Genomic DNA, 26,744 nt, shown 5'->3' on the forward strand with positions numbered 1-26,744 from the left:
TCCTCGGGGCCCCGCGCGCTCTCCGGGCGGCGGGTCTTCCCTCGAGCTCCCGCCGGATCCGGGAGAGCGTATTCTTTTAGCCTGAGCGGAGTGGAGAGAATCGTGAGAATGCGGTCTTTTTTTCAGTTATCTCATTCTCTTACCTGTGTCTGTACTGTTGTGAACTTTTTGTTGTGTAAACTGAACTTGTCACTAAGACAAAGTTTTGCTTCTGTCTTATTGAAGGTGTTAATATGCTTGCGTTTGATGTGCACTCTTCAGAAGCAGCTGTGTGTGCCTGGTAACCATGTGCATGAGTGAGTGAGATACGCGGCAGTGGAAGTCACTGTTGGGGAAATAACAATATTTCAGTTGGGATGGAGTTAGCACTTTTTTTCCCTTGGAGAAACATTTCTTTTTTCAAGTGCTGTATGGCCTGTTTCTCAATTTAGTGATGTTGGTTCTGGTGAACAAGTATACTGTAGAGACTTTTGCATAAATAATCTTCACAGCTTCCTTTTAGCTGGATTCTTGCATCTGGTCATAGCAGTATTACTTATTATCTACCGCTTGCATTTGTCAGAAGTGCTCCCCAGAAAATCCATGGGACAAGCATCTTACATTTTATCCCCAATGATTTACTGATGTACTTTAATTCATTAAAAATTAACATACATACTGCTCATGTTCTTTTTCCTATTTAGTCAGATCTTATTATTCCCTATTGTTTTTTACTTGTAGATAAAGTGTAGCAATGGCTGCTGTTTATTCTGGCATTTCCCTTAAGCTTAAGAGCAAGACAACATCCTGGGAAGATAAACTAAAGCTGGCTCATTTTGCTTGGATTTCCCATCAGTGCTTTCTACCAAATAAAGAGCAAGTAAGTTTAGTGTGAAACTTAGATTTTTATGATCTAAAATAATAATGTGAGCTGGGCACAGTGGCTCACGCCTGTAATCCTAACTACTCAGGCAGCTAAGATCTGAGGATCAATGTTCAAAGCCCCCAGGCAATAAAGAACTTGAGATTTCTTATCTCCAATTAATCTCTAGAAAACAGGAAGTGGGGCTGTGGTTCTGGGGTGGGTTAGTAGTCTTGAGCTGAAGAGCTCATTAGGGACAGTGACAAGGCCCAGAGTTCAAGCCCCATAAACCACAAAAAATAAAAGTAAAATAATCATATGTATGAATCACATAGTGACATTTAAAAGGTTATGAACAAAAGTTGGAAGGGAACCTTCATTAGAAGTTAAAAGTAATAGATTGAAGGTTGGAAAGTACAGAAGTATCAGTGTTTGTGTTAAGCAATGCTGGAAATTTAAGTGGACTTCAGGAAGGAAGTTACTCAATGTTTTTTAAACTTATTTGGCTCAAAAGTAGTTAATTCAGGAAATACTAGGATAACAAGCTCATGAGATTGGGTTGACATACATCTCAAAGTTGATGTTAAGGAAGCACAAGATGTGTCAAATGCGAAGTATTTGTACGAAGTGTATTTTTCCCCCTAGTTGTGGGGCTTGAACTTAGGGTCTGAGCACTGTCCTTGGACTTTTCTCAAGGCTAGAGCTCTACTACTTGAGCCACAGCACCACTTCCTGTTTTTCAATGTATGTGGTACCGAGGAATCAAACCCAAATCTTCATGCATGCCAGGCAAGTACTCTACCACTAGGCCAAACTCTTGTCCCTGGAGTATATAGTATTTATGTCTGTTAGTGCCTGCATGTGGGAGTCCTGCAGCTTGCTTCACTTGCAACATGTGGTGCATATGCCTGGAATGGCATAAGATGGGCAAGGTCGTGACCCTGGCTGGCAGTTTGAACTGTGTTTTTGCTGTTCCCTACCTGAGAGTTTTTCTTGTTAGCATTAATCATTCCTAATTCTGTTATTGACAGTTCTGGTACCAAGCTGAGGCTGTGGGTTAGAGGTATAGCTCAGCTGTAGAGTACCTGCCTAGCATGTTTGAGGCCCTGCTTTCCATCCGAGCACGTGCACACACATGCATGCGCACAAGTCATGAGGACAGTTGAAGTCTCATCATCTCTCCTCAGTGTTTGGTGCCTGAGTAACATGTTATAATACATGTATGCCACTCCCTCTCTCATGCTGTACTTGTGTATGAGTTTGCTGTAACTCCTGTCTCCTGAATAATGGAATTAAGAGGTTAAACTTGCCTCTGACCTGGAAAGCCAACATATAAATTCCAGCACCCTTTTACTGCCTTTTTGCTTTGTTGTAGAAGATCTGTTCTGTAATCATTCTGAACGTTTGTTGTGTTTCTAACTGGGAAAAAGACATTCAAAGTTCCATGTGAGATTAGGAAGACAAAACTAGTGATTTCTCATTTTTATTATTTAATAATATTTTAAGATTCCAAGACATTTTTGCAATATTATCCCAGGTAAATTTCTGTTGCATTTTAAATAATTGTTTATTTAATTGTCTTTAGTTATACGGAAGGTTCAGTTCAAGATGTCAGTTTATGAGTAGCGTGCGTCTTGATCACTGTCATTCTTTTCATCATTCACCCCTTCATCCATCACATGGGTGAACTTTCAAAGTCAACCTTTTCCCCTTGCAGTTGGTTTTCATCATTGCTGGATGACCCCATACTGTCTAGCGTCTTATAAAAGAAATTAATCTTTTTTTTTTTTTTTAACAATGTCTTTGCTCTAACTTCAGGTTTTACTTGATTGGGCAGGACAGTCATTGGTTGCGTTTTATAAGAAAAAACTTGAGCTGAAGGAAGATGTTGTTGAAAGGCTCTGGATCTATGTAGATAACATTCTACATAGCAGAAAATTGCAGAGTCTCCTCAAGAAAGGAAAGACAGTCAATCTTCAAGTTTCCCTTATTAAGGTAATGTTCATGTACCTCTCTTAATTTTCAGTTAATGTTAAGATTATTCAGGACCAATATGAAGATGGAGAACATTTTACGGTGAGGAGAAGGAAGTAGAAATATCAGAATTAAAATAAGTGAGCCAAGAGCTGGTTGCTCACACCTGTAATTCTAGCTACTACCAGAAAACTGGAAGTGGTGCTGTAGCTCAAAGTGATAGTGCTAGCTACCCTTGAGTGAAAAAGCTCAGACACAGCGCTCAGACCCCTGACTGACCAAAAAAAAACCAACCCTAACTGGATGCATGTTGTATGGCTTATATTGTGATAAGCATTTTATATTGTTTGATAGTAAAGAAAAGCTTAAAACTCTTTCAAAAACAGGGTTTTTTACTACTTGTTTTACTTAGGAAAGATTGTCAGCAAATTTTGGCAAATTATTTGATTCCAACACACATACACACACACACACACACACACACACACACACACACACACACACACACACACACCCCTTTTTCCTGGTCTTGAGGGAGATCAAAGGCCAAAGTCTGGACATTCCAACACACACACACACACACACACACACACCCCTTTTTCCTGGTCTTGAGGGAGATCAAAGGCCAAAGTCTGGACAGGAATTTTCTCAAAGGTTTATGTCTGAAAAGTTTCAGATCAGAAAATGTCAAGTTCACTGTATTTTGATTCACCATGAGAACAGTTGGTCACAATTAAAAAAAAAAACCCACTACTAAAAGTATTTTGTTTTGGAGGGGGCTTGCAATCCTGGGACTTGAAATGTCCTCTCTAGCTTTCTCAAGACTAGTGCTCTACCACTTGAGCCACAGCATCACTTCTGGCTTTTTGTGTGTATGTGGTATTGAAGAATTGAACCCAGGGTTTCATGCATGCTTGGCAAGCACTCTACCACTATGCCAAACTCCTGGCCCCTACTTAATGTGTGATGACCTGAGAACTGCTAAGTTGTTTTCCTTCTGTCATGAGTGATAAGTGGTAAAATTGGGATTTTATCCTAGACGAGCCTGATTGTAGTGCTTGACTATTTGACCAGAGCTTCACTCTTGTAGGTACATTGAAGAATGGAAATCAATAGAGACAATGGTACAGGTGAATAGTGGGTGGTCCTTGAGACTACCTCCTGTGTTATGTCATTCTGAATGGTCCTTCAAAACCTTGCAGGAGGACAGCAAGTGTATGTGACATAAGCAAATTATATTTCTGGATGTAAATTTGTGAGACTTTTATCAATAAGCTGTCTAATAAAAAATATGGAGCCCACTGGTGGTGTGTTGGTATCTGAGGACATAGTGTGTTTGCCATAGCTTTTCTAGAGAGGCTCTGAAGCTCCAAGCCAGCACTTGAGTAGAAATACTAATGCTTGTCTCACAGGACTGTTGATAACTTAGAATCCAGGACAGATTTGATTCCTAAGTGCCATTAGACTAGGAGCAAGTCACTCAGCCTATCAGTGAATTTTAGGCATCTGACTGGCTCTCAGGTACAATGTGAGTACCTTAACACTAATAGACTGGCACTCTTCCACTTGAGCCACACCTCCAGCCATACTTTTTACTGGTTATTTGGGAGATCCAGTGATCTTGTCTGGCCTGGGTTAGCCATGATCTTCCAGATTGCAGACTCCTGAGTAGCTTGAATTACAGGTGTGAGCCACTAGCATCCAAATCAAATTTTGGAGTCTTGAGAAAAATAAACAATGGGTTGGATGAATAATAAATGAGTAGTAACTGGCAACATTTGCTTTTCTTTTTATAGAGTGTAATTGAAGTAAAAATGTATGTTTGTCTTGCATGGCCTAAGTGCCTGTGTCTAGCCACCTGGTCACGGCTGAGCTGAGTTACAGACCTGGGGTCTAAGTAGTCACTACTGACATTCCAACCTTACAGGCCATTTTTACAAACAATGGAGACCTGGAGGCAGTGCTTAAGTGTTACTGTGCCCCCTGTGAGAAAGCTGAGTGAGGTTACAAGGCCCTGACTTCAAAGTTCTAGTATCAGCACTCAAACACACCAAAACAAGCAAAAAGGGTTTTCAGACTTCAAAAGCACTAATCCTTTTTGGAACTGATGATGTCAGGAGATGGGTGTATGAAGGAGTTAAAGCAGGGACTTTGCCTTCTTGATGCAGTAAGCAGGTTTGATCATCTACGCTTCACTTTTCCACTGAGAGAGGTGCAGTTGGTTTTGTCATGTCTTTTGTGTATATTGGTTCACAGTATTCATTGTCTTCTTTCTATTATTCAGATCATAAATGAGAGGATAGCTGACTTTGCTCGTTCTGGGTGCCATGGAAACATTTGTGCTGTTCTGCACTGCTGCGAGGGCATCCTCTCGACACCTGCCCTTGCTGTCATCTATACTGCCAAACAGGAGCTGATGGTGACCTTGCTGAGCCAACTCTGCTGGTCAGCCTGCCAGCAGCCAGAAGGAACAGTGACAGCTCACCTGTTCAAGGTCATTCACCTGGCCCTTGGCCATTACCTCTTGCTCCAACAGCAGGCCAACTCCAGGCGTGTCTTTGGGGATGTGACTGGGCACCTGCTCCAGCCTTGCCTCATTTTGAGGCATTTACTCTCTGGGGGCACCTGGACACAGGCCTGTCAGGGCCAACAGCGGCAGGTGCTGAGCCGGGATGTTAGGAGTCAGATTGAAGCTCTGCTTCAAGGTGGAGTTTTTCGGCCTGATCTGCTCTCATCTTACAAAGAGGAGCTCTTGGACCAGCAGCAAAGTGACAAAAAAATGGGAGCCCTGAAAAACGTTCTCACTCCAATGGATACTGTGATCACTAGGTTGATGGATATTGGTGACTGTAAACCAGACCTTCATGCTTCAGTTGTGTCCAGCTCAGTGGCCTTGCTGTATAGGCTCTTTCTGGACTCATACCTCAAGGAGGGAAACCAGTTTCTCTGCTTCCAGGCCCTTCCCAAGCTATTTGGCTGCTTGCAACTCTCACACCTTCAAGAAGGAGAGATGGAAACTCTGTCCATATCAGATTGGACAACAGAGCTTCTGGCTGTGGAGCAGCTGCTAAACTCAGTGGCTACAAGTAACATCTACAATGTTGCTGCTGATCGGATTAGGCATGGAGAGGTACAGTTCCTTTTCTACCGCAGTGTGGCTGAGTTGCTAATAAACCATTTAGGTGCACCTGTGCCAGCATGGTTCCGCTGCCTCAAAATTTTGATGGGCCTGAATCATTTGATTTTGGAGCCAAACCTGGATGACCTATTATCTTCTGCTTGGGTTGATGCAGAAGTAACAGAGTTTCGAGCCAAAAAAGCCCAAGAGATGCTTATTCATACCCTCTTCCAGACATACGCCAAGCTCCGACAGGTGCCACAGCTGTTTGAGGAACTTTTGGGGGTGATCTGCCGTCCAGCTGCCGAGGCATTGAGGCAGCCTGTGCTAGCCTCAGGTCCTTCCATGGCCCTCTGTGAATGCCTCCTGGAGCTGCCACCAAATCAGATCCTGGATACCTTATTGCTTATGCTAGAGAAGTTCCAGTCTCTAGTTCTACCTGGTTTGCAGAGTGATGCTGACATGGCCCTAAAGGCCCTGTCCCTGAGCTCACTGCTCCACTGCATCCTGTTCAACATGAGGAGCCTGGACAGCAGCATGCCCCTTCCAGTCATCAGACGGACAGAGTGTATGATGGAGAAAATGCTGGGAGAGCTTGTGAAGCCACTGCTATCCTTTCTCCTTGATTCCCCAAACCGAGATCCTGAGCTGTGGCAAAAGGTGTGTGACTCCACATTCCTCCTGGCCTACACCTGGGCCCAGGTGGATGCCACGTTCACTTTGAACTGCAGCCAGTATTGCTCTGTGGCTGGGCCCCTGAGTGGAGTGGCTCTGGATGTTTCAGATCTTCCTTTGTTGCTCCCAGGTGTGGAAACACGGCAGTGGAAGAAAGTAGAGAAGTTCATGGGACAGTCCAGCTCTCTCAGTAGATACTGCTTAGAATGGCTCTATCTGCAGAAAATGAAAAGGACTTTAATGCACATTGCTTCTAGGTCTGAAGAAACTCTTCAGATTTTGAAGTATGATGCTGCCTACATTCTTGGTTCAGGTAGAGATAGCTTGAATCAGGGGACAGCAGCTTCCTGGGATGGACAGATAGGGACAGTGGGTGTATCCACATACCCCATAGCACACTGGCACTTGATTGTGTCAAATCTCACAGTTCTCATACCCTACCTTTGTCCAGATGATCTAAGTTACTTAGCCAGTGTGCTGTTAAGAACTCTACCAATGAACAAAGCCCGGGGGTGCTTAGCAGATGAAGAACCACATGTCACCCTGGAGAAAGTATCCACATCCCTCCTTCACAGTCCTCTCTTCCCAGAAATGCAATCTCTCCATTCTGCCTTCCTGATGTGCATTGTTGCCAGATGCTCAGGCATTCTGTGTTCTGGTGCCCACAGTGACCTGAATCTTCTCAGTCAGCAGCTGCCCTGGCTTTTTGAAAAGGACAACCACAAAGTTGAAGCGTATTGGGAAACCAAATTGGCAAAAGTTGGGTCTGACGGTGTAGAACTAAGAGGAGAAATTGCCCAGAACTTGCTGTTCTTAGTCAAGAAGGGCTTCCCCATCCAACTGGAGGAAGGACAACTAGAAGGGCTTCTGTGTCTCATGGAGGTCATTTCCACCCTGCACTGGGACAGCCTTTCACCACCCTATCATGTACACTATTTTACTCTGCTGCTGTCCATGGCTGTCGCCACACTGAGGTGTTCTCACTCCTCCCTGGCCCTCCAATTCTTGGTGACCTGCTACCGACTTCTTGGTGGCCTACAGAGTGGAAGGAGTGTCCGCTCTGTGTTTAAAGTTATGTACGTCAGTGATATTTTTGAGATTGTGCTGACCTCACTGTTGAAGGCCAGTAGAGGGCTTTTTGTTGAGGTGGATGACCCATCTTGGTTGCAACTCCTCCAAGAGGTGGGGACATTCATGGAGCAGCTAATGCAGATGCTCATCCAGCTAAAGCTGAGCGTGGTACTCAATTTTGGGAAAATTGCTGCATTCCTCTCAAAGTGCAAATTATACCCTGAGACTGCTTCCAGCAAGCAGTTGAAAATCCAGAGCCCTCTGGGCAGCCAGCTGCTTCTGGTATCTCTAACCAAGTTGTGCCAAGTTCTAGGGCCTTTTGTTAGCAAGCAACGGCAGCCTCAGGAGGCGCCAGCGGTGCTGCCTGAATTGCTGCAGCAGGCCATGGTGCAAACAGGCACTGTGCTGCAGCTCTGCTCAGTACCAGGATCAAGGGGCTGCCATCTGCCCTCAGCTTTCCTCTCTGCCATTGCCACAGTCTTGGAAGTGGATCTGAGCCAGCGCCATAGAGATGGAGGGCCTGAGGTGGCACAGATGGCAGAGAGAACACCGGCGTCTCATACTTCTCTGTACCAGGATATATACGCCCGGCTGCTGTCAGAGCTGGTGGCCCTCACAGAGAATATGCCATCTTTTCAGGCAGCCTTGCGGTTTTTAACTCTGTTCTTTTCAGCTCCAGAGCTTCACCCCAAGAAGGGTTCTGTGTTCGCCTCCCTGTTTCATTCTGTGAGAAAACTTCTTGCAGGTAAGAAGTGTCCTTTTGAGCCAGTTCTGTGCTAGATGTCCAGGTTAGTGGGAGCCCAGCAGCTCCTTAGTCATTCTGCCACCTCCTCCCTTACAGAGGAGTATGTGATCCTTGGAGTCTTCAGAAGATGTCCCATGGGAATTGTGGGATCCTGTCCCCCTATTGTGGTGCTTGCATCTTCATTTTCTCTGCCTCCAGTGATACATACAATCTAGGCATAGCCCTCTGGTCCATGGGTCCTCACTTGTTTCAGAGACTGCCCTGTATGTGTTTAAGTTCACAAGCATTCTTCCTGTTCTTCGCACTCACCCCGGCCACGGATTTATTCATGAGGACAATCCCATTCTTATCAGGCTTCTCAGCATCAGGCCTGTTCACAATAGTTTGACATCTTTAAAAAAGGCATAAAAGTCTGCCAGCTTAAAAAACTTGTGAGTAATTTGATTTCTAGCAAGCCTCGTGCCTTAGCTCACCCAGTGTAGTGCTTGGCTGCAGTGTATGATGGGGCATGTTCCCCTAGTCTTATTGAGCTGTCAGCCCACCAACCCGGGACCTCTGAAGAGCCTAGTGTGAGAGCTGGTGTGTTTGTGCATAGTTAACCTCTAAGTCTTCCATGTCATAAGTTAGGGGTTTCTATGGAGCCATTATGAACACTATTTAGAAATAGGCAAAAAACAAAAATTGGTATTAAGCAAAAAAAACCTACAATATAAAAATGTTAATGTGATTACAACTGCTTTAAGTGCACATGCATTTTTTTTTTTCTTTTTGGTCAGTGGTAGGGCTTGAACTCTGGGCCTGGGCTCTGTCCTTGAGCTCTTCAGCTCAAGGCTACTGCTCTACCACTTGAGCCACAACACCACTTCAGATTTTCTGGTAGTTGATTGGAGATGAGAGTGTCATGGACTTTGGTGCCAGGTCTGGCTTTGAACTACGATCCTCAGATCAAACATTAAGATAATAATTGTGTTGCAGTATTATCATTGTGGTATGTTCTTAGGCCATCTTTGTGTTTTAGTGGTTAATCTAAAGTATTTTATCATTTTAAACAATACTTGTCTATGGCTAGGTAATGTTTGAATGTCTATATAGAGCCTGTTTACTCCAAAAAATGGCTATATTTAGATAATATAGTAAATGGCCATTAAGATTTGTTACTCTTGGGCCAAGAGTTTAGCCTAGTGGTAGAGTACTTGCCTAGCATGCATGAAGACTCGGGTTTGATTCGTCGGTACCACATACATAGAAAAAAAGCCAAAAGTGGTGCTGAGACTCAAGTGGTAGAGCTCTACCCTTGAGAAAGTCCAAGGACAGTGCTCAGGCCCTGAGTTCAAGGCCCAGGACTGGCAAAAAAAAAAAAAAAAGAGTTCTGAGTGCACATACCTTTACTTTCCCCAGAACCAGGCAAGTTAATATTGGTGTCTTCCCTGTTCTAAGACATCGGCTACTGTGGCTCCAGAGTTTCCTTTTAGCGGTGGCAGCTGCTGAAGAGTTACAGTAGGGATAGGAAGGTCTTTTGAGGTATTTCCATAATACCTCAATATGGAGGGCTAGTGGAGCCTTTAGGAAGTGAAGCCACCTGGTCTGCTGCCAGTGCCAGATCTGGGTGTGTAACCTGAACAGTGCTGTGGTTGTCTCCTTGTCAATGATCTTACTGTCTTGAGCTCAAGTGTGGATTAGCCAAAAAAATTGATGTAATGTTGTTCTGTCTTAACTCTGCCAGTGGTTCTTTTAGGGACTACTGTTCCTTTTAGCAAGGCTAAAACTGAGTCCTTTGTAAGGCTAGTGGTAGCATTCTGTGTGAGTATCCTGGGATGCAGCTGGCATCTGAAGCTCGGGCCATTGCCCCTTTGTTAAGCAGAACAGGGTGTCTCCTTCCCTCCTAGTCCTGATGAGCCTTCCGCTTAGAACTCTTAACTTGTGGTACCTCCAACCCCAGGAACCTCGGTAAGGCCAGTGTTGGTCTGGACCCCTCCACCATTCACACACTCACACACCTGAGCTGGCAGACTTGTCTAGTTGACAGTGTGGAGTGATAAGGGGTACGAAGGAATGCCAGAGAGTTGACACTCGAGGTGCTGGGGAGGGAGAGGGAGTGTGAAAGTGACTATGCAAGTGCTTAGGAAATTTGGTTTTTAAATGGGCAGAGCACTCCTGACAGTAGAATATACAGCTTCAGTCAACCATGGGTACCAGTTCTTTAGAACTGGCTCTCTGGATAGGACTGCCCTACCGTGGAGGAAAGCCCTGCTGTTTTGACCTAATTAACAGATAATCTGTGTGGATCACAGGGAAGAGGATACAAGATTGCTAGAAACCCAACCAGAACACAGGGTCGAGATGCTATGTGCAGGCCACATGAGTGTCTGCAAAAATGGAGATAGAAAATGCTTCCAGGGGAGTATCTTCCATAGGTGCTACTGCCACAGGAGTTGGTTCTGCTTTACCCATTTCACTGACAAGGGAATTGGGGTTAAAGGAGGCCATGAATCTGGAGGCTTAGAGCTTGTAGGGGCCTGGGACCTACAGCTTAATTGCTCAGAGCTCCTGTCCCTTGTCCCCATGTTGTAACAACAGGTGTGTCTGTGCCAAAAGGTGGAAGAAGCTATTGTGGTGAGATGGAGTGGTCTGAAGTGCTAGCTAGACGCATACCTGGGGTTAGTAATGGAGTATCTTTGGGTGCTTTAACTTTAGGCTTTCTTATGAGACCATGGGCCAGAGGACCCTGAGGGTGTCAGGAAATACCTGGATGACTTAACAGACTAGGAGGTTCAGAGGTTCACTTATTGTTGTTGTTTTAAATCTGATGTGTTGTTGTTGTTGTTGTTGTTGTTTGTTTGTTTGTTTGTTTGTTTGCCAGTCCTGGGCACTGTTCTCAAGGCTAACGCTCTACAACATGAGCCACAGCACCACTTCTGGCTCTTCCTGTATATGTGTTATCCAGGAGTCGAATCCAGGGCTTCCTGCACGCTAGGCAAGCACTCTACCATTATTAGGCCATGCTCCCAGTTTTAAATCTTTTTAGTGTCCTATTTTTAAAATAGCTCCTTCCTGGGGCCGTGAGTTTGGCCTCGTGGTGGAGTGCTTGTATAGCATGCATGAAGACCTGGGTTTGATTCCTTGATACCACATACAAGGAAAAAACTGGATGTGGTACTATGGCTCAAGTGGTAGAGCTCTAGCCTTGAGAAAGCCCTAGGACTGCCCCCCCCCCCAAAAAAAGCCCCTTCCTGTTGGAACTGATTTTTATAAGGAAATGGGAAAACCAAAAAAGTTACAGAACAACAGTCACCAGTCTGCCATGGTCCAGCAGTAACTGTTCCTGAGCATGTTGTCTTGTGGAGGTTGCCTGAATGGCTTATATAACCATTCCCCGAAAACTGCCTGTTTGTTTGTTTGTTTGTTTGGTCAGTCATAGGGCTTGAACTCAAGAACCTGGACACTGCCCTTCAGCTTTGTTTGCTCAAGGCTGGTACTCTACCACTTTGAGCCACAACTCCATTTCTGGTTTTCAAGTAGCTAATGGGAAAATAATTGGAGTCTCACTTTCCTGCTTGGGTTGGTTTCAAACAGCAATCTGCCCAGGTTCCTGATTAGCTAGGGTTATAGGCATGAGCCCTGGTCCCAGTCTCAAATCAGGGTTTTCAATGGCTGCATAGCTGTTCTCATCATACAACTCACTGTGGCTCACTGTGTTTTGTCTGCTATGCTTTTGGTTTCTTTTTTCACAGATCCAGATATTTCTGCCCAGGTCATTCAAGATACTGAGTCTCATTTGGAATCCCTTTTCACCCAGATGTTGGAGGCTGGGACGATGGAGGACTTTGGGCTGGTGATGCAGTCTATTCTCAAGGGGCTGGATGTTAGTCATGCGTGGAGAGTGGACCTACAGGCCAGTATTCTACCTTCACAGAGGCCCAGAGAGGGTCTGCTCCAATGGTAGGCTTGTTTAGGACTCTGTGTCATCCCTGAAGGTAATCCAGACAAAATCCCACCAAGTGAAAGTAGAACAGGAACCTGAGGAAAGGAGCCTGGTATGGGGCTGGCTACCTGGCCTTGGCTTTTTCAGAGGGTAAGCTGGGTACCAGTGGCTCATGTCTGTAATCCTAGCTACTTAAGAGGTTGAGACTGGGGGATTGTAGTTTGAAGCCAGATTGGGCAGAAAAATCAGTGAGATTTGCCCCCATTAAGCAACAGAAAACTGAAAGTAGAGCTGTGGCCCAATTGGTAGAATACCAGCTTTGAGTAGAAAAAGCCAACAAGAGCATGAGGCCCATTATACACACAAAAAAAGCAATGGGAACTTGAGACTGTAAACCTATGCTCTTATTACCTGAGATGCTAGACATTACATATTCACAATATTGATCCAGAAGAAAGTCATGTTTTGTTCATCCACTATGTGTTTAGGGAGTCACTTGACTTGTTCACTGGCCAGTACTTAAGAAGCCTGTGGACTCATGGGTTTGGTGCATTTTTTTGTACAGTTTTTAGGGAGTCCTTCATGGAATTGCCTGCGTGGGACGCCTTAGCTAGGGTCCACATATACTGAGAGTTTGCTCCTCTGGGTGGTCCTAGCTGCTTGACTAGTCCAGCGTACTAGAGGACAAAGGCTCCTCAGACTTTGAGCAAGGCTCCTTCTACCGCAGAGTGGTTTCTACCCAAGTTTATACCTTAGAACCAATTTTGAACCATGAACACCCATTGCCTTCCACACTTGCCTATCTCTTTGAACTTGTGTATTTCCTGCATGGTTGAGCCTGAGCTTTGAGAAGGATTCTGGGTTTTGGGGCTTCCCTTTATCAAGTCTCAAGTTTCTATTTAGATAGTAATCAAGAAAGCTTCAGTTGAGAGTTGAGAATGAAGGATTAAGGCACATAGCATATGTGGATGGTGGTTTGTTGAAGGGTAAATGAGTGTGAGAAAAGGGATGCCACAGAGTCATCCAGATGGTCCAGCAGATGTGTAGAGCAGGGACAGACAAGTTTGCAGAAATGCTTGGTCAGGGGAAGAGAGGGAAGGGCAAGGCAGAGCACAGATTAAAGGCCAGGGTCAAGGCCTGGGCGGTGGGGCTTCACAGTGTTAAAGCTTCAGAAAGAAGCTGGGGTGAGGCTGAAAATGAAGATGTAAAATAGGGTACCTGACTGGGACAATGTTATGTAATAAAACATTTAGTAAAAGTAGGTTTCTGCAACTTAATGCTCTGGTTTTAGCCTGTCAGCTGTGACCACACCTCAACTAGCATTTTCTACCAATTCTTTCATCTGTAATCGTGTGCTTTTTATTTATTTATTTTATTTTTTATGAGTCATGGGGCTTGGACTCTGAGCCTGGGCTCTACCCCTGAGCTCTTCAGCTCAAGGCTACTACCCTACCCCTGGAGCTGCAGCCCCACTTCCCTTTTTCTAGTGATTAATTAGAGATAAGAGAGTGTGGACTTTAGTTCCTGGGTTGGCTTTGAACTGGAATCCTCAGATCTCGGTCTCCTAAGTAGCTAGGATTACAGGTGTGAGCCACTGCATCCAGATCAAATGTGATATTTTTTTTTTTGTTCAATGAACAAGTAGTCCATGGCCTCTGTGTCTCTGAGGTCACTGTCCCAAGACGTTTATGGACCTGATTTGCACAGACACTCCAGAAAGCCCTTCTCTGCCCAGGACTCTGCAGTATCACTGTGTCTTCTCTGCATGCCTGTGTGAAGGGTGTCCTCACCTGACGAGGCCCTGTCTGACTCCAACACCAAGGCCATCTAGGGTTTTGTCACATCAGTACCAGTGGTAGGTCCTTTCCCCAGAGATGTTCTCCCTAAAAGGGTTGACTGCTTCTTGTTTTAGGCTGTGTTGTCTGCTGTCAGATTGCTCAGACTGCTGCTGAAATGCCCACTCAACAGAGAGAAAGCAAGTTTGCTGTGGCGTGCAAGTCCCCAGATAGTCACAGCTCTGACGGTGAGTAACCAGCTTGTGCAGATGCACCCCTAGCTCTCCTGTAAGATGACAGCTAACTGGGCTTCTCTGACTGCTGGTTCTGGGACTGCCTCAGGAGGCAAAAGTGAGCTGAGTGCCTGGTTTGTGTTCCATTTGCATACCATTTGACAGTAGTAACCTGGAACAATGACAGCAAGGAGGGACAAATAAACAGAGGCTGGTGATAACTTGGGACTGTGCAACCAGAGGAGATGAGAGTGGTCCCAGGCTTTCTTTGTCCTCACAAAATGCTCAATTTGTATCAGTAGCTGAAGCCTGTCACTCATCCAGTGTGTGTGTGTGTGTGTGTGTGTGTGTGTGTGTGATCTGAGGTAGCAGGATAAGTGATGCTGGATACCCATAATGGAGTGTCTGCTGAATGTACTGGCACATCAGGTTGGTGTCATGCGTGGATGCTTATAAAAAGGTGAGCTGTGTATCAGGATGCAGTGATCTCCCTAGTGTCGGGTAGAGACCCTGGGCCATCTTGGTGCTTAGGGACATGGGGCACTTGTTCTCATCTTGAGTCTGCCTCTTTGTTTTCTGAAACAGTAATTACACATAACTCAACCTATTTATGAGAAATTGAACAAGTGATTTGTGTGTGTGTGCCCACCTGCCCGCCTGTCTGCCTGCATGCACCCTGGTCTTGGGGCTTGAATTCAGGGCCTAGGTGCTGTCCCTGAACCATTTTTGCTCAAGACTATAGTGCTGTGCTGTTTACTTCTGGCCTTTTTTTTTTTTTTTTTTGGTAGTTGATTGGAAATAAGAGTCTCAGATCTCAGCCTCCTGAGTAGCTAGGGTTACCGGTATGAGCCACCAGTACCCAGTGAACAAGTGATGTTTAATCACAGGCATATAGAATTAATCTTTCTTGAGAAAATATTATACATTCCTGACGGAGCTTTTTCATGAGAAATTAGCTGTGTTAGCACTTCCCCAGGTAATTGCTTCTCTTCATGCCAGTAGAAGCAACAAAATTATGGACTAAAGCAGCCAAGTTCCTAGTAAATCACCCTTGGAGGTTGAAGTCCCTTCAGACTTGCAACTTGACCACGGCAGCTACTTTTGGAGAATGGATGATCTGTCACCTGGTGCTTCAGTGTTTGCTATTTCATTGAAGTATGGGCCTTCACATTTTTCCTCCGTTCCTCTTGCCTTGTAGTTGCAACACCGAGAGGCCTGTCAGGAGCAGCCAGTGGCTGTTGCTGTGGTTGGACCTATTCTAGATGTCCTGGCTGCCCTGCTGCGGCAGGGGGAGGAATTCATAAGCAACCCTCACCACGTCAGCTTGGCCTTCAGTATCCTGCTGACAGTCCCTCTGGACTGCCTGAAGCCACCAGAACACGGCCCCATCTTCCTGAAGATGCACAATGTGCTCTTCTCCATCATGCAGTGCCACCCTAAGGTGAGGGGAGGAGGAGTGCCGACACCTGCCCCAGGGTAAGCCTGGACCACGTTCTCCAGAGAAGTAGCAGCAAGGCTATTCAATGGTAGATTGCTACCTACCTCATATGATTGTCCAGGTTCCACTGAAAAAGAAAAGAAAGGTTGGGGTAGGAGGTAGGTAGGGGAAAGAAGAGAGGGAGGGGAAAGTCAAAGGGGAGAAGATAGATGGAAAGCCAGATGGTCTGACTTGAGTTTCAGTGTTTTTTTTATCTGTACAGTAATAAAAATTCAGAGAGGTTTTGGGGAATGTGAAATAAATTTTGCAAAAATGACCTGTTCCTGAGTATACTGCAAAAATTTATTTGACATGAATAATTTTGCTGGAGAGTTGTGGCTCAATGGCAGAGTGCCAGCTGTGGGTGGAGGAGCATGGCGAGGCCCGGAGTTCAAGCCTTCATACTGGCACAAGAAAACCCAAAGCAGAACCCAGGTGCTTTGTTGGGTTAATTCCACCAGAGAGGATTGTTCTGACATTTTTTTTACTTGTTGTTCTGTGGGTTAGAGCAGCAAGAGGGGCCTGTACTGCCAGCATGGCCAGCACTGGCCTCAGGTGCTAAGAACTAAATAATTTTATTGAATTCTATCTAGTTAAAACATGGGAGTCATGTGGGATCATGGCTGTTGGGTTTGAGATTGTGAAGTGGCTGAGTACAAAAGAACCATCTTTTTGTTATTTTAGTTTTATCTATCGAGACAGTCCCAAGCAGACCGTTTCATCCCTCTTAATTGAGTAGTTGTGGTTCCCAATTTAAGTGAATTTGTTTATGTGATATTTTACTCTCATATTAGTTCTACTTGAATAAGTAGTTTTCTGTTGTTCCATTATGGTTTATTTCTGTACATGCCCAGGATGGGTTAGAACCAGCTTAGAGAAGGCATAAACTTGGCATATTATGAATTGGATTGCCCCACATGTTTTAGAAGTTATGCCATCAAACTTTGCAAGAGTCAAGAGCAGAGTGGGTGAGCAGTCACACCAGCACACAGCTATTCTGTGTCCTGCTCGGCAGAGTGAAGGCATCATGCGGATGAGTCACACACGCCTTTGCGTTTTTATCTGTGCTTGCAGGTGATGCTGAAGGCCATCTCATCTTTCTTGAACTCTTTTAATAAGCTGTTATTTTCAGTTATGCGGGAAGGACGGCAGAAAGACAAAGGTAATCCACTATAGAATTATATTCACTATAGGTAATAACACTATAGGCACATAGTTTGAAGTATATTTATTGTGCATTATCACCAGCTTCAAATATTAGTAGAAATAAAACTACCTCATGGCCGGGAGTTTGGCCTAGTGGTTAAAGTGCTTGCCTAGCATGCATGAAGACCCGGGTTTGATTCCTCGGTACCACATACATAGAAAAAAGCCAGAAGTGGTGCTGAGGCTCAAGTGGTAGAGCTCTAGCCTTGAGAAAGTCAAAGGACAGTGCTCAGGCCCTGAGCTCAAGCCCAGGACTGGCAAAAAAAATAAAAAAATAAAACTACCTCAATTGAGTTCAAATGAGAGACATGTTCAGAAGATCAAATGAGTATTTTAATTTTAAGCTGTTCTAAATGCATGTAGTATCTAACTGAGTTATTTTCCTGGAAAAATATCTAGAATTTAGGAATTTTTTAATTGAACACATGGTTTATATAAGAGATTTTAAAATGACAACAATTATGGCTCAGTGGAGGACAAAGGAAGAGGTGTCACAGAATGTTCTCGTTCTAGCCAGAGACTGCCTTTCATTGCCTTGCACTGCCCGCTGGGCATGGTGGCTCACACCTGTAATCCTAGCTACTCAGAGACTGAGATCTAAGGATCTCGGTTCAAAGCTAGCCTGGGTACTACCGTCTATGAGACTCTTTATCTCTAACTACTAGAAAACCGGAAGTGACACTGTGGCTCAAGGGGTAGTGTGGTATCTTGAGCTGAAGAACTCAGGGACAGCGTCCAGGCCCAGAGTTCAAGCCCCACAATGGACAGAAAAGAAAAACATGATTGCTTAGTTAGATCCCTAGAAAACTGTATGAATTTCAGTATTCTGTCTTCTCCCTTTCATAATGTAGACATTTTTGGCCTATCTTTTTTCCATCTATGAAAGAAGCCATTTAAAGAATATAGGAGGGGCCGGGAGTTTGGCCGAGTGGTTAAAGTGCTTGCCTAGCATGCACGAAGACCCAGGTTCGATTCCTTGGTACCACATAGACAAAAGCTGGAAATGGTGCTGAGGCTCAAGTGGTAGAGTGCTAGCCTTGAGAAAGTCCAAGGACAGGGCTCAGGCCCTGAGCTCAAGCCCAGGACTGGCCAAAAAAAAAAAAGAATATAGGAATAACCCGGCACGGTGGCTCATGCCTGTCGTCCTAGCTGCTCAAGAGGCTGAGGTCTGAGGATCAAGGTTCAAAGCCAGCCCGGGCACAAAAGGACCTGAGACTCTTATCTCCAATTAACCACTAGAAAAAGGGAAGTGGGGCTTGACTCAAGGGTAGGGTGGTAGCCTTGAGTTGAAGAGCTGAGAGACAGCTTAGTTCAAGCCCCCATGACCCACAAAAAAAAAAAAAAAGAAAAAAAGGAAAAGTGGAAGTCTTGCGGTAATATCTGTTTATATTAAAAATGTACGGGTATTTCTGAACTAATAGGGGCTGTGTGCTGTCTTTAGGAAGCATGGATGACTTGCCAGTGGTCCTTGAGTGTGCACGCCTGGTGGAGAGGATGTACAGCCACATTGCTGCACATGCTGAGGAGTTCACCGTGTTTTCCCCCTTCCTGGTGGCTGAATATGTAACAGAGGCACAGAAGGTAAAATCCAGGTTGAATGTTTTCTCACCAGGAATTCCTGTTCCCAGGCCTCAAGCATGGCTCCTTACCCAGCTGTCCCTGTAGCAGGTGTGGGTAGTTGTGGACCACATGTATGGTCAGGACCACATGGTAAGGCCCAGAAGATCCCTGTTCTGAAGGCACTCTTGTTTTTTACTTTATCACAAACTAGTCCTGGGAGCTTGAACTCAGGGGCCTAGGCACTATTCTTGGGTTTTCTCAAAGCTAGTGCTCTACCACTTGAGCCATAGCACTACTTCCAACTAATTCTGCATATGTAATACAGAAGACTCGAACCCAGGGCTTCCTGCATCCTAGACAAGCACTCTACCACTAGGGCACATTCCATGCCCCTGAAGGCATGGTTGAAGTAGTTAGTGTCAGCCTTGAGTGAATAAAATTAAGTAAAGAGCACAAGGCTCAAGTTCAAGAACTATCACATATGCACATGGAATACAACTAAAGCAAAAGTGGGGGCCGGGAGTTTGGCCTAGTGGTAGAATGCATGCCTGGCGTGTACAAAGACCCGGATTCGATTCCTTGGTACCACATACATAGAAAAAAGCCAGAAGTGTACTGAGGCTCACGTGGTAGAGCTCTAGCCTTGAGAAAGTCTAATGACAGTGCTCAGGTCCTAAGCTCGAGCCCAGGACTGGCAAATAAAATAAAATTTTTTTAAAAGCAAAAGTGGTTGGAACCATAGCTCTCTGGCAAGTGGTAGACCCTGAGCTTAAGTCTCCTATCCCGCGCCCCCCCCCCCCCCCAAAAAAAATTACTTCACTCTGGAATAACTATGTGCTGTATCAAACGTCCTGTGGCAAGCTCACCAGATGGCAGACTGTACTCTGTCCTCTGCTGTGGGAGGACAGCTTCTCTCTCTTCCATAGAGACACAACCAAGCCTGCCAACACCTCATCATGGGTTTGTAAACTCTAGAACTGATGTTACTGAAGGATGTGCTCCTTTAAACCAAGGGAGCAAAGCTGAAGTAACAAAAAACTGAGAAAGTGTGGAGGTCAGGAAAAAGTGACAGTTAGGACAAGTAATGCATTGAGGGAAGATGATATAAAGAGAACCAGGAGAGATGTCTACAGGCCAAGAAGAGTTAGGAACAGATCCCTACTCCAGCCTTTAGAAGGGAGGCCAGTCACATCTTACCACTGCAAGAGACGTTTCTGTCTAAACTGCATCCCTCCATAAAAACCAGATAACAAAAACCGGCTCTAGAAGCCTTAGTTTAATTGAATGTCAGTCTTAGATGCAGTATATAAGACAGAACCTCAACTAGATAACAGTGTATTTGTGTGTAACCGTTTACACATGTTGGTACACATCTACATTGCTTTCTTAGGGCTGGAGACATGGCTCATTAGTTAAGAGTACTTGCTTCTTGGCAAATGTGAAAGTTGGCATTCAAGCCCCATTCATTTCCTCACACTGCTTCCAGGTGAGTGTTGGGTAGACCTTGGAGTATGGAGTAGGCAGCCTGGTGGTGAGACCCTATCAGGATAGGTGGTTAGGGCCTTCAGGCCCATTGTCTTGTACTCTTCACACAGCGAGGGACCCCAGAAAAACTCACGGGGAAATTATCATTATTTTCATCTTTTCCTTTACCCCCAAATTAAATTTACCAGAGTCATTCTCTATTGCTAATTAGCGTAGGAAGGTTGTACTACTCACCTCCAGGGACATTTGAAGTTGAAGGATGTTTTTTTTATTGTCCAGCAATCTTAGTGTTGTAGAAATTCTTTGAAATAAGCCATCTAGGCCAGGTGCTGGTGGCTCATGCCTGCCATCTTAGGTACTTAAGAGGCTGAGACCTGTGGATCATGGTTTGAAGCCAGGAAAGTTTGGGCAGAGGGGCAGGAAAGTCCTTGAGGCTCTTATCTCTATCTAGTTAACCAGCAAAAAGCCAGTGGTAGATATGTGTCTCAAGTGGTAAAGTGCCAGCCTTAGTACAAAAGCCAAGTTTGAGAGCACAAGGTCCTGTGTTGAAGCTCCAGGACCGGCACAGAAACAAGCTTTCTGAAACCCAGAGATTCACAGTGGTCCTGCTGGCTGTAATGGTTGGCAAAGGAGATCACCATGCAGTTCAGACAGGAAATTTGTTGGGAGAACCAAAACCACTGGCCTGAACCAGATGTAGGTATGCAGAGCAGACAGCTGATGGTGAAGAGAGAAGATATAGGGAAAGGCAGGGGAGAGGTATGGCTGCAGAAGATGTGGGAGTAACCTTAGAGCCTGGGGTTGTTTTGTTAATTCACCTGGGATTACCATTTAGGGGAAGATGATTTCTGGTAAGGCTATTGAGTTGTCCTTCATGAAGAATAGGAGGATGGGGCAAGAGTGCTGTTCTCTCTGGCAGACCTAACACTGCCTCATACTGCAGGCCTCTTCTGTACTCTAGAGCCCTCGGAGCCCTCGTGACATTCCAGATCCACTCTGTTCTACTTGTTCTCAGAATTCTGTATTTCTTCCCAGGTGACCTTGTATCCGGCTGTAAAGGACCTGCTGCAAGAGGGTATCTACCTCATCCTGGACCTCTGCACTGAGCCTAATGTCCAATTCCTGCGGGCCTCACTGCAACCAGGAGCACGCGATGTCTTTAAGGAGCTTTACAGTGACTACCTCAAGTACCACAAAGCAAAGCAGGAAGGAGAGAGGAGATACACTGCATAGGCCATGTTGTAACACAACTGCGTGGGATACGTTGCCCGGGCTGTGCCTTGTCCTCTTGAACCTTCAGGGTAAAAGACCAGATGTTCTCATCACAAGGTTGATGTCTGTGTGAAACCACATGCTTTGTATATCATGTAATAGCTCCTTTGTTGTGGTTGGGCAGCACTTGTAGTTAACTCTCTCCCCAACCCAATGCTTTGTAATTTTTTTCCCCTTGTAGTGGTCCTGGGGCTTGAACTTGGAGCCTGGGAATTGTCCCTCAGCTTTTTTGCACAAGGCTAATGCTCTGCCACTTAAGCCCAATGATCCATTTCTGGGTTTTTGGTATTTAAGTAGAGATAGAATCTCAAGGATTTTATTGCCCTGGGCTAGCTTTGAACACCATCTTCAGATCTCAGTCTCTTGGGCACCTAGGATTACAGCTTGAGCCACCAGTATCTGGCCCAGTGCTTTCTTTGTCATGTGTGCAGCTGTGTCTGTGCCTGTATGTCTGTTGAGACTGTCTTGCTCTGTGTAGGTCAGGTTAGCCTTGGATTTGGGTTCCTCCTGCCTCTGCTTCCCTTGAGTGGGATTATGAGCTGTTGATAAACTACCACCCTGTCTATGGGGTCCAGGGTTTGTATGTAAGTGTAGCATGGGAATCGAGGGAGTTGTTCCTGGAATGGGACTCATTCAGTGGAAATGTTGCTGGTCTTGTGACCATGTCATATGCAGCTTTTGTCTTTCCTCTCCCAGCTAGTAATGATGTAGACCTTGGTACTTGACTTTCAGTACTGGGTCTATAATTAAACTCTGTTTCGATTATTATACATTATTCTGCCCTTTGAATTCTTCGTGTATCTCAGGAGGCATTCTCAAGCTTCCAGGGTAATGCCTCCCTTCGGAAAATGCTGACAGTACTGAAAACAGCCCCTGGGTCCAGTTAGTGAGGGTAAGGACCCCCACCAGGCTCCTGCTTGCACTTTTGGGTTTCAGTGAATCTCTTCCAGAATTTTGCCCTTTAGTTTAAGAATTTATCTCTTAAAAAAACAAAAAACAAAAAATCTGGCACCAGTGGCTCACTCCTTGTAATTCTAACTACTCAGGGTGGTTGAAAGGTGATCTGTGGGTGTTTGGGCTAGCCTCAAACTGAGATCCTTCTGATTTTAGCTTTCTGATTTTAGGTATGAGCCTCTGGTGCCCAGCAAGAAATAATCTTAATTGTTCCTATTACTTAAACAATACATGTTCATTGTAGCAACCCAAGAACTTAATGGGAAAAGAGAAAAATATTTACAAACTCACTTGTGTTATCCGCTACCCAGACAACTTCTGTGGTATAGTAGTGCTTTTAGTTCCTGTGCTGTCATGTATATAGATATACATGTATATTTAAAATTCTATTAGCATGAATTGTACAAAAATTCATTGTGATATTTTGCATAAGTGCTTTGATCAAATGTCTCTACTTGTGTGCCTTATTCCTAGCCATTTTGCCTCTCCTTTCTCATTTTTTAACTTCTGGTATTTAATTGTGCTGTTTATATACATACATATATATATATATACACACACACACATAGGTGTACATATGTATAACATACGTCTGTAATTTCCGCCCCCATACCTCCTTTCCCCTCCTCCCTCTTAATGATTGAGACATATTTTCCTGTGTATTATTTCAGCAGTTGAATAAAGATATTGCTGTATTTTATTATTTTTATTTTTTTGTTTTTACTGAGAACATCTTGATTGGCCTTTGCAAATCAGTGGGGATTTCTTTGCTGGGCAGGATGATCCTATCATACTTTTATTGGAACCTGGGGTTCTTGTCTGTGATGCACCACACAGTGGTCTAGGCTGTAGATTCCAATGCTTGGGTCATATTTGATGCCCCAATGTATGTGTTCCTGGATCACAAAACCAAAGTTTCCAGTACTTGAGAAGTTATTTTCTTTTTATTAGTATTCCCTAACTTTCAGACCTTTCCAGGATTTCTTTGGCCTTAGCCCCAAAGGAATGTGTAGTGGACAGCAGTCTTTGTTCCTGCTGATGCCAGAGGATCTGAGTGTCTAATCATTGGGAAATTGTGGGCTGCTCCTCCAGCTGGGCTACCCAGGTCCCTTTGTCTCACTCTCCCCGACACATGGTGAGGCAGAACTTGCAGATTCAAAGCTTCTGCATGGGGTTTTTCTTTGATCCTGCAGCACTACAGGCTAGTCTCGTGGGCCTGCTGGCCACCAACAGAGGAGTGTCGGGGAAAAAATGAGTTTAAAAGTAGGCTTTAAGGGGGTGGGGGTAGGAAAATGGGGACAAAAACATGAGAAGGGGCATCAATGTGTGAGAAGTAATGCACCTACTACCTGGTGAATGTATCTAACCCTTCTCTATACCGACTATAAAAAGGAAAAAAAGTAGGCTTTAAAAAGTAGTTTTAAGGTGGGGGCTAGGAGTTTGGCCTAGTGTAGAGTGCTTGCCTAGTATGCATGACCCGGGTTTGAATCCTCAGTACCACATACATAGGAAAAGCCAGAAGTGGTGCTGTGGCTCAGGTGTAGAGTGCTAGCCTTGAGAAAGCCTAAGGACAGTGGTCAGGCCCTGAGTTCAAGCCCCAGGACTGGCAAGAAAAAAAAAATAGCTTTAAAGATCATCCTTAAGGAAAGCCCCCTTGGTTTTTTTCCTTTACAATCCTTTTCCAAGAAAGTATGTTTGGCCAGATGCCAGAGGCTCACCCCAGTAATCCTATCTATGTAGGAAGCTGATATCTGAGGATCACAGTTCAAAGCCAGCACAGGCAGGAAGTTCTGAGAGGCTTATCTCCAATAAACTCAGAAAAAACAAAAAGTGGCACTGCAGCCCAAGTGGTCAAGCCTTAGCCTTGAGCACAGAGAGGCTCAGGGACAGAGCCCAGGCGCAGGCCCTGATTGAATTCAAGCCCAGGATGGGCAAAAAATAAGAATTAAAAAAAAAAAAGTTGGCCGGGAGTTTGGCCTAGTGGTAGCGTGCTTGCCTAGCATGCACAAAGACCTGAGTTCGATTCCTCAGTACCACATACATAGAAAAAAGCCGGAAATGGTGCTGAGGCTCAAGTGGTAGAGCTCTAGCCTTGAGAAAGTCCAAGGGCAGTGCTCAGGTCCTGAGCTCAAGCCCAGGACTGGCAAAAAAAAAAAAAAAAGTGTTTGGAAAAGACAGTATAAAAATAGGGTCTTCCTGATTTCTATGAGATAAAGCCTGAGTCATCTGATTTTATTTTACACTGGCTGACTTGTAGAGAGATGGCCCTTGTCCTTCCTTTCTGATAAGACAGGCCTTAAGAGTTTTGTGACTAGAAAGTGTTTGGTGGCATGCTGCCTTTTGTGTGAATGGTTGTTTTCCTGTCCAGTCTCCAAGGGAGATGTGTGCACCTGAAGGTTGTTGCACTGTGACGTAAGCAGGCAACCTTGACATGGATTATAGCTCCCACTATGAACAGTGGGAACTAAAGAGCTGTGATCCTCTTGATGCAGGCGTCCAGATAATTCAGTACCTTCTGGAAAATCCTGGATCTGTGCCTGCTGTGTCCCCAGGCCCTCCTGGAAAGTTCCAGATCCCTGCCTGCAATGTCCCAGGTGGCAGAGGCTGTGGCGGCAGCGGCCCCGGTGGTGGGTCCAGGTATCTCTGCTCTCTGATCCTGGTTGGGAGGAGGGCCGGTACACCATGTGCAGCAGTTCCTCAGATGACCTGACAGTGGCGCTGTGGGGCTGCAGAGGCCTTGGAAGGGACCGCAGGGTCCCATGATGCCAGTGCCATCAGCTCCTTGCAGTCATTTCTACATGATTTCTAAACTTTCCTTGAAAGAAAATCATTTTTACCTCCATTTTGCTGATTAGGAGGGCAAAAGAAGCATTTCCTCCTGGCACTTAATGGAGGCTGTGCTGTGTTGGTTCTTGTCCTGAGAGTCTGCCTAGGCAGAGGGGTTGTGGAGAGGCTGATGAAGAAATGCTGAGCATCCATGATGGTTTGCTGTGGACCTGTTGTGGCTCCACCCAGACCCTGGTCACCCAACAGGTGCTCAGCCACCTGCAGCTAATGCACAGGTGTGGGCTACAGTCCTGGTCCTTGGGGGGGGGGGTTTGCTCTCTAGCAGGAGGAGTTGCTGGATGGGAGCAAAGCAGAGGAGCTCAGACCCAGGAGCAGCCGCCGGGTGGAATGTGCCAACTCTCAAGGAGGAGGATGAGAGGGGCGTTGGGCAGAGGAGAGGTGCTGCCTTGGCTAGTCCAGACAGCGGTGCTTCAGGGGTTGGGCACGTTCAGACAGCAGCTGCCCCCTGAGCCTTGGGCAAGTGGGCAGTGTCGTGGGCTACAGGGGAGGGGTCTCTTGCAGTCTCTCCTCGTGGCTTCCCTGACTGACAACAGAGCCTTGTCTTTTCCCTCATCCCTTCCTGCTTTGAGTCTTCAGAAACTTCTGTATGCAGAGGACCAAGGTGCAGACCCAGGAAAGGCAAACCACAGAGGCATGCGGCAGGGAGCTACGTGGAGTGTTCATCTCCCAGCTGCTCATTCTGCTCTTTGACATAGTTCTCAGGACTACGCTGCATTGCCACCGGATCAGGCCATAGTACAATCAGGGGTCTAGCATGGTCACTCATGTTTACATCTCGTAAAAGCCACCAGAGAGGTGGCAGTGGGATTGCTTCTCTAGCATTGGCTAAGCATCTTCTGATTGCTCTTCCTTGCTGTCTTCCCTTCCTCTTCCCTTGATTTCCTCGTGTGTTGCTCTTGGGGCCTGGGGCATCTCTTCAAGGTTGTTATCACTGTGTCTGGACTGTCCTTGTTCACTGGCTTCTCTCGCTCACCAGGCTTGTGGTGGCTTGAACCTGAACCCAGTCTCCTCTTCTGTTCCCTTTGGACATTCTGTGTAGCTTCAGTGTCTGCTGTGGACCCTGCTGACACTGGCTTGGCATTTCAGGGTTGCCATCGGGTGCTAATGGCACCTTCCCCAGGTTTTCTTGCAGAAGACACACAGAGTAGACACACACGCACATACATACTCACACGCAGTGTACACATGCACACACATGGCCAGTAACACACATGCGATCTTAGGAAGTAGCTAAAGCAAAAGGCCTGGGACTGGAACACACACCATGGCTATTAACTGTAGTGCTGATTCCAGCAAGTCAATTAATCTTTTTTTCTTTTACTCCCTGACCTTCTGAGTGGAAAAGAAGAGGCAGATCCAGCACAGAGCGGTGCCAGGAGGTTAACCCTCATCTTCAAAGGGCTCATCATGACCAAAGTGCCACACGAAGCCAGGCTGCTGTTATTTTTATTAAATGCTGGATGACTATTCATGAGCTCCTTCTGCCTCCCCTGGGCTGGGGTTTCGCTGGGCCAGGTGCTGTGGAGCAAGCCCTGTGGAAGTGGGATGGACCTCACTCAACTCCACAAGGTAGAACAAATGCTCTGCGA

General features: G+C 45.5%; 1 protein-coding gene across 1 annotated transcript; it reads left to right on the forward strand.

The window, feature by feature from the left end:
• Window positions 1-726: 726 nt before the first annotated feature.
• Urb2 (URB2 ribosome biogenesis homolog) lies at window positions 727-23,008 on the forward strand. The gene is made up of 9 exons (XM_090318713.1): window positions 727-859; window positions 2,660-2,836; window positions 5,100-8,424; window positions 12,156-12,316; window positions 14,259-14,369; window positions 15,553-15,795; window positions 16,906-16,993; window positions 18,479-18,618; window positions 21,118-23,008. The coding sequence occupies exons 1-9, from the start codon at window positions 734-736 to the stop codon at window positions 21,313-21,315; spliced, it is 4,569 nt and encodes a 1,522-aa protein (XP_090174839.1). The 5' UTR covers window positions 727-733; the 3' UTR covers window positions 21,316-23,008.
• Window positions 23,009-26,744: the final 3,736 nt, after the last annotated feature.

This window comes from Megascapheus bottae, chromosome 26, assembly GCF_031878675.1.
Source record: "Megascapheus bottae isolate mThoBot1 chromosome 26, mThoBot2.hap1, whole genome shotgun sequence".
Taxonomy (NCBI): domain Eukaryota; kingdom Metazoa; phylum Chordata; class Mammalia; order Rodentia; family Geomyidae; genus Megascapheus; species Megascapheus bottae.